Below are 8,372 nucleotides of genomic sequence, written 5' to 3' on the forward strand. Positions count from 1 at the left end.
TCTGAAAATTTGGATAAATAAGAGCCTAATAACATTAAAAATCAAAATCGCAGTGTGGTAGTTTTGCAAATTTTATATATAGAAATTAAATATAGCGAGTTTTGAAACAGTAAGTTTTACATAGCCAGCTTTTTTAAGCTTTTCGCATTCTCTCTTCCATGAAGGATGTTCTGCTTCTTTTTTAAGACGTCTTCCACTAGGCACCGAAACTACCACGTTTTCTTGCAGTTTTCTAAGTTCATCAGAAGATGGAGACTTTTGAATTTGTATAAATACGTACAATAAATATTATAGTGACTTTTGAAAGTGTATATATACATACAGTAAGGGCGATTTTCACCATTTCTAGTGACTCCATTCATATAACATTGGGTCGGTAACGTCGGTAACAATGTTTAACTGGGGATTAGTGTTAACCAGAGATGGTGAAAACGGCCCTAAGTATTATAGCGACTTTTGCTAGAGTAGCTAACATTTGATGTTATTTTTTTTTTAGAAAATATAAGGATTTTGCACTTTAAATATTGGGACGTTAACCACCAAAACCTAAAAATCGAAAAAAATTTACATAGCGCACTTTGCAAGTGAACTACTAATTTTCATTTTTAATTCTTTTAACACATGAAAATATCGGTATGATTGATAAAATATGATTCTTGTATATACTTGTGAATCAAGGGCGTTAAAATATCTTGAAAACACCGCATCAATTACCGTTTTTGAGCTTGTAGTTTGAGCATTTTTATTTGTATATATTCTTAAATTTAGTTTTTCTTTTAGGAATATGATCTGCGGTTATGCTTCATCTGTCGCTATTTTTACGTCAAAGTCATGAATAAATACATATAGCATACCATCTTTGCTTTGCAAAATGGGGAGCTAAATTCCTTTGTTCGGCCATTTCCTCTTACTCTCGTCTTCTTCTCTTTGTGCAATCTTGTATTAGCTCTGATCCAGTACTCAATGAACTTACAGCTTTTTACACGAACTTGCAGGAAGTTAAAGGAAAAACGATCCCGTACTCCAAAATCACGTAAATGAGCGATTTTTTGAGAGTTGTGAAGAGAATGAAGTTTCAAGACTTTACCCGATGCTTTTTTGTTCCCGTACTTTTTGCTGTTACTCACTTTTTACTCTCACTTCAGAAAATGATTTTGCTATTTGACATTTTTACGGGATTTTACACGAAAAGTATTAGATCAGAGCTATTATATCATCCATACATATGTATATATATGTGTTCGTATAGAACAGTAGCTTATGTCGGCAAGCTGGCTTTAGTATAATGCGGCGTTCCCTTCATTCTTTAAACTTCAAACAAATTTTTGATGAGACTTTATCAGAATATTGACTTGGTAGTGTCGGAACTATTTATGCACGTTTATTTGCCAAAAGTTTTTCAACGGCTCGGCGCCAGTGAGCCATTCGAAATCGTGTGCTGCGAATGCCGCATTATATTAAAGCCAGCCTTTCCATACGAACACAGATATACATATATATATTCATGTGTGTTCATCAGTTATCAACGGTCCCAGTTAAAGTGATTTCAGTATTTTTTTTAATTTAAATGAGTTCATACATATCTATGTACCACAAACTAAAGTATGTAGGAGGAGTGCAATAAGGCCCGCGGAAAGAACGCCCATTGGCTTTATTTCCTTCGGAATGGAAATAACGCCCACCAATAAAAGGCAATAAGGCCCGCGGGATTTATTTCCTTTGCGAAAGAGCAATAATGGCCACGGGCTTTATTTCCCAAAGAAAAGGAAATAACGCCCGCTTGATTTATTCATAAAAAACGAAATAAAACCCGTGAGAAGTATTTTCTCTGGTTTTGTTTTACTGAAACATTCCAATTATGTACACAGGCATACATTTGCATAAAATGGAAAGTATTTTAAACGAATTGCTCTCTATTTTTGCATACAGTGTAGTTCTGCGTTAAATTCTCTTCTGCAGTATACGCATAAAATCGAACGGTATTTTTGCCAATAACTGATAAGCAAATTATTGGAAAAAAGGTGAATTGTTACTGTTTTTAGCGTTCAATCCGATGCACATATTTTTTCTCAGCGTCTTAGGTTTTTTAGTGTTGGCGGGCAAACGGGGACGGTCGCGGCACGCACACCGCGCCGCATCGCGTCGCGTGATGTTGCCAACGCGGACCGCCGCGGTTGAGCGCCAACAGGCTCCCTTCTCCCCCCTTGCCATTACGCCGGAAAATTTATTTGTTTATATACTTACATTATTTAAATGCTCTATATGAATGTACGATGATGTTGCAAAAACCCCGACTTTTTGCTATATTCGCCATGTATTTTCTTCAAGAATAGTTCGTTTTTTTTTAGAAAATTTAATAAATCATTTGAAAGTAAAATATTTCCCCTTGATAATGCTGTTTAACTCAACCAGATATCTTATTTTAAACCTGAGATAATGTCCATTGAAGCTTATGAGTTTTGCGACATTACTTCTTTGTACAAATGCTTGAAAGATACAACTCGAAAAGAAACAGATTTGTTGTATACGTTTAGGCGGCATTATTTACATATTGAATGTATGTGTATATTATTAAGTATATTATATATCATGGCATATATCATGTATATTATATGTATAATATCAAATGAAATTCCTAGAGAATTTCTCATGTATTAATTTCTTCGTTAAATTCTTAAATGAAATAAGTTTTCGCTATGTACGCGCACATATACACATACATTCATTACGTAAATCAAGACGCCTAAACGTATACCACAAATCTGCTTCTTTTCGTGTTGTATCTTTCAAGCATTTGTGCAAAGTAATGTCGCAAAACTTATAAATTTCAATGCACAATATCACAGGTTTAAAACAAGATATCTCGTTGAGTTAAACAGCATTATCAAGGGGAAATATTTTGCTTTCAAAAGATTTATTCAATTTTGAAAAAAAAACGAACTATTCTTGATGAAAATACATGAAGAATATAGCAAAAAATCGGGTTGTCCGTATGTTTAGGCTCAAATATCGCGAAAACCTAAGCCAATAGAGCAGAAGTGATTTTGGATTTAGCGCAACGAAAACCTTTAGAAAAGTGTAAGCTAGTCCCAGGGTCTGAACTTTTTTTAAATTTTGTAGGCCTGTGTAATTAAATAAATTTGTTAATTTCAATTTCTTCGTTTAATAAAGAAAAACAAATATTTAGTTCAATGTTATTATATTAGATAGTTTTTATTTAGAACAGGGAGTTTTGGATGTACATATTCTAAAATGGAAACAAGAGCCACAATAAAGATTTATTTCATTTTTTAAGATTTATTTCATTTTTTAGGAAATGAAGCCCTCGGGCGTTATTGCCATATCGACAGGGAAATAATGCCCGCCGCAAAAGGCAATAACGTCCGCGGGCTTTATTTCTTTTTTTTTGGAAATAAAGCCCATGGGCGTTATTTCCGAGGGCCTTATTGCACTCCGCCAAGTATGTATACAAATAGGTACTCAGCCGCATGCATGCGCGGAGTTAGCATAATCGGAGGTAATAGTAAATTGTACCGCATTTCCTCTACTCTTCATAAGCCTAAATGTATGCAACCATTAGCAATAGCAAGTAAACACAGGGCGCTTCTAATGAAATTAACAATTTTCTGCTGCAATACACATTCGAAATTTTCTGCTGGGCTATGCGTTACAGCTTCGCAAATTTTACCCCTACCGAAACCAAAGATGTATACACATCAATCGTTCCCACGACAGTCGGGTCTACGTAACCGGGACGACCCAGATTTATATCTGGCCAAGGACTGTCACTCCAGCAACACTCCCCAAAGACTTTGGGGAATTTGTATGGTGCTACAACAACAACAACAACAACACATCAAAAATAGTCATTTAATTCATTTCCACATGGCATTTTTTAAATGTCTCTAATTTGTGTCATTTTAATGACTAGTGGAAATACAGCATAAAACGGAAGGGCAGTCAATTGGAAGACTGTACANCTAGTGGAAATACAGCATAAAACGGAAGGGCAGTCAATTGGAAGACTGTATTTTAATGTTCCTTTACGCAGCATGCGACGAGCTCAACTGTTCTATGTAAGATTTTCGAAATCTAAGTATGTTAAAAATGGGCCCTTATCAAGAACATAAACGGAAATAAATCAAATTTCCGAGCTGGACCTGTCGCTTCCTATCGGAACAATCCGCAATTTACTATATAATCACTTCAACTAATAAGAATTGTTTTTCATTTGACTGAACTAAATNATAAACGGAAATAAATCAAATTTCCGAGCTGGACCTGTCGCTTCCTATCGAAACAATCCGCAATTTACTATATAATCACTTCAACTAATAAGAATTGTTTTTCATTTGACTGAACTAAATTACATAAATAAGTATACATATACATATATATATATATATATATATATATATATGTAGCTATTTTTTTATATTGTTTTCTTTAAAAAAAAAAACATTTCAATTATATTTTACTTTCTTTTTAATGAATTTTGGTACAACATTTTAGCCATAAAGTATGGGTAATTTAACCACGATTGTTACTATGAAAAACAGACTACATATTATAAGTATGTAGAAGTCTTGGATTTTAACAGAACTATTAATTTACAGAAAAGCATTTTAACTGCTCTAGCATTTTCTCCAATTCCAGTTATTTCCACTCCATTCGATGTTTCTCATAGTTTGTCCTTGAGAGGAATGGAAAGTAGATGTGCTCCAATCAAACAAATTATTCATTCGCTCCTCTTGTGGTCGCGCAATTGATTGTTGATATCCGAAATTTAAACTGCTATCTCTATGTTGGTAATTATTTGAAAACGCCGGATTTCTGTTCCTATTTGAACTTTCGTTGCTATAAAATGTTGCATTGCTAAGGTTTCCACTAAAATTACGGTCAGTACGCGGGTTTCCATATGACGAAAATTGTGGCTCAGGAAATTGTTTATTATTTTCTAGCGGATGATCACGCAGATTACTTTGGCTCCGCAAATCGGTTGATTTACCTTCTGATGTAGTTAAAGTTTCTTGTTTTTTTTGTTCAATAAGCATGTAAACTGATATAATTTTTTGAAGCTGTACAGGATCGATGTCTGTTTTTCCCTGAGCTGCAAGCAACCCAGCCAATTTCAGTGCTAACTCTTTTTTGTCTACTTGTGCTAGTATATTAGTTAACAACTGATTTTCCTTTGATAAGTCACTTTTTTGTTTCGGCGTTTCTGCGCAATTCGAAGTGGATTGAAGTCTTTTAATTCTTTTAGTTTGGGACAGTAAACACTCTACTTCGTCAATAGCTTTCCTTAAAGCCTGATGTTTAACGTCCTCAAAAATATTAGCAATAATTAGTCCTTTAAACTTCTCCATAGCAGTTTCTAATAAACTACAATTTTCTTCGGTCAGTATTATAATATCCAATCCACACGGATTATTCTTCTCTACTTGAAGTGCTTTAGATAAGAGATCTACAATTTTTGGACCTAAACTACCCAAATAGTCTTCTAAAGCTGTTAGTAATCGCAGCACAGAAACTACTTGCGGTTTTTTAAAATACTCATTAGAAGTATCTTTTAAGTCTGGTCTCGGCCATTTTTCATTCAAAGACTTAGCACTTAATGTAGTTTTTTCTTTTTCACTATAGTTAACATGGACATGATATTTCTCATGTAACGTACTTTCATTACTCATTGGCAAATATAGTCTTTCTCGAGCATCAATTTTTATATTTTCCACAGATTGATTATACAACTCTTCGATTCGAATGTTAAAAAACCTTACCCATTCTGGTTGATAATTATATGCGCGATGATCTAGTCCTGCTTCGATTAATTCGTTCTTACGTCGCTTCCAAAACATCTGCCATTCTCGATCATAAGCGGGATGTGTTTCGGGATCAGTTCGATAGATTTGAAAAACTTCATTTAAGTCCCTAATTTTCTGATCAACTAAGTGACGATATGCCTGCCATACATCATTCTTACGCAATGGAGAAAGCGATTTACGCTTTGAATTCAATTTACCAATTGGTGAAATAGACCGTGAGAGAGTTTGAGTGGGCCGCAGTTCGTTAGCTGGCTTCGATGAACGATGCCCTTGTTTACAATTATTTTTCAGAAATTTTTCTACCATTAGTTTATGAGTTTCATTGTCTAGAGGAAGAATTTCCGTATTGTAATGATGCAACGAGGAATTGAACGATTGTGCCTCCAATCTATTAGTATTAGTTGAATAAGATTGTTGTTTTCTGTTGATAGTGTATTGAGTTTTACTTGGAGTTGGCCTTGCGCCTAAATCAAATGCTATAGTTTTAGGTGATATAGCGATAGGCTGGTATTTATCAATCTCTTCGATTAACTTATCGACCTCTTTTGAATCAATTATATGCGTAAAAGTTGGTCCGTACTGTTCAGATGCATGACGGCATGAAAACACTTTAGATAGTATCTCATGACGGTTCATGTTGAATTCATTTTCAATGCATTCATATGGTAAATCACGACCATGATGTTGTTCAATAGCAATCGCTAACCTTTTTAATATAGGTGTCATAACTTTGAAGACTTCATTAGGTTTGACATTGCGTATATATTGCCGATATTGACGAATTGCTGTTGGGAAGTGTTTTTCACAAAACTTAAGGCGGTGATTGTAACCAATTAAATGATTTTGCATGCCCATATCATCACTTAGTACTTCACACAGTCCACATTCGTACTTGGGCTGGTTACCATTAGATCCCTTTAAAATTTTCACAACATATTCTACGCCTACCAAGCCATGCACGGCATCATCAAGTGGATTACAGGTAAACCTTTTCGTTGTAAATAATTGTTGACTGCCATGTTCTGATTCATTAAATAAACTTTCGCTACGTTTAATTTTTGTAGGTATTATTGTGATATTTGATTGATATTTAGGTTTTTTATCATCATGGCCTAATGCTTCTATAATTGCATCCCCTTTTTTTTTGCTCAGTGCTGCGGGATTTACCACCATTTTAGCTTTTTTTGCTGCTGGCTCGATATTATCTAAACTTTCTACTCTATAATTACATTTGTCTTCTTCGACAAAATAGCAATCTTCTTTATAATCGTTAATCACCATAACTGTTGACGAAACATCACATTTTTCTGATTTATCTTGCGTTTCTTTGGACTCTATTGGTACTGGATCATCTAAAACATTCTGCAGCGATTTGCTAAATTGCCTTTTAGCTAATGTCTCTTCCGCTTGGTATTCCGACGTCTGTATATTTATGTCATCGAATATTTCTACCGCGTTATCTTTTATGCCTTCGTCCAGTTTTGGTAGAGTCGATTTTGCTTTATCGGGTAAGTTAAAAAATGCATTTTTGACAAAATTTTCATTGTTAGATGTATTTTGATACGATTTAGTATTCACACTCTGCTGAGATTTCGTTGGAGGACTTTTAGTTTTTGAGCCGAACAAAAGTTCATTAACATTTTTTCCGTATGTGTATTTCGCCTGATAGAGTTGTTTTATCGAGCTCATTTTAAGTTTATGTTTTTTCCCATCCACATGCGCAAATAAATTTTTAACACCAGACTGTACAACATTGCACACAGCGCATTGATATATTTTTTTGCTTGCATCCCTTAATTGTATTAATAGATTCCATTTATTATCCACTTTGTACTCAGTTGAAAGCAAGTCCTGAAGTGATAGATGCGGTATTAGATCCAAAAATTCAACGTGACTCAATTTTTCATTTTCGCTAGAGTTTTCGTTTGTATTTGTCATGTTGATGGAAGTACGTTATACGTTAACAATGGAAAACTTTACAATGCAACACAATATTCAATATCTGGAACTGATGATCTCGAACACTTGTGAATTATAACGTTTGCTGTGTAACTAAAAAGGAATGGAAAAATACTTTATATTCGTTTCATGCCGCATATCTGTTTAAGTACACATTATTTACATACATACATACATATACATAGGTATTATTACTATATATACTTATTTCTTTCTAAATGTGTATTAAAAAGTAAAATTTTTATAGAACCTTGCTGATTGACCCTACAGTAGTCGCGACCTTGCGTAAAGTGTGAGCGACGGGTCGGGACCATTTCGCCGCCCATATTTAAAAAGTTTTTGTCTGCAATTGATAGTCAATCTAATTTGAAATTATTTCATTGGGGAAGATTCAAACATAAACTAAAAATAAATATTTTTCAAATTTTTATAATTTTAAAACACTTATGACCTCCGCAAATGCATTATAAAAAAATATGTATTACGATTTGTTTTGCCCGCCTGAAAAATGCTGATACCGCGACCACTCTGGGGTAATGTAGTCTTCGACGTCATATATGTGCAAGAAAAAGTAAACAAAATTTATTACAA

At 34.2% G+C, this 8,372-nt stretch overlaps 1 protein-coding gene across 1 annotated transcript; it reads right to left on the bottom strand.

The window, feature by feature from the left end:
- Nucleotides 1-4,474: 4,474 nt before the first annotated feature.
- On the bottom strand, nucleotides 4,475-8,152 carry LOC108363094 (uncharacterized protein CG7065). Its single transcript, XM_017616354.1, has one exon. The coding sequence runs from the start codon at nucleotides 7,758-7,760 to the stop codon at nucleotides 4,635-4,637; it is 3,126 nt and encodes a 1,041-aa protein (XP_017471843.1). The 5' UTR covers nucleotides 7,761-8,152; the 3' UTR covers nucleotides 4,475-4,634.
- Nucleotides 8,153-8,372: the final 220 nt, after the last annotated feature.

This window comes from Rhagoletis zephyria, unplaced genomic scaffold (assembly GCF_001687245.7).
Source record: "Rhagoletis zephyria isolate East Lansing unplaced genomic scaffold, Rhagoletis_zephyria_1.1 Rzeph_scaffold_01187, whole genome shotgun sequence".
Taxonomy (NCBI): Eukaryota; Metazoa; Arthropoda; class Insecta; order Diptera; family Tephritidae; genus Rhagoletis; species Rhagoletis zephyria.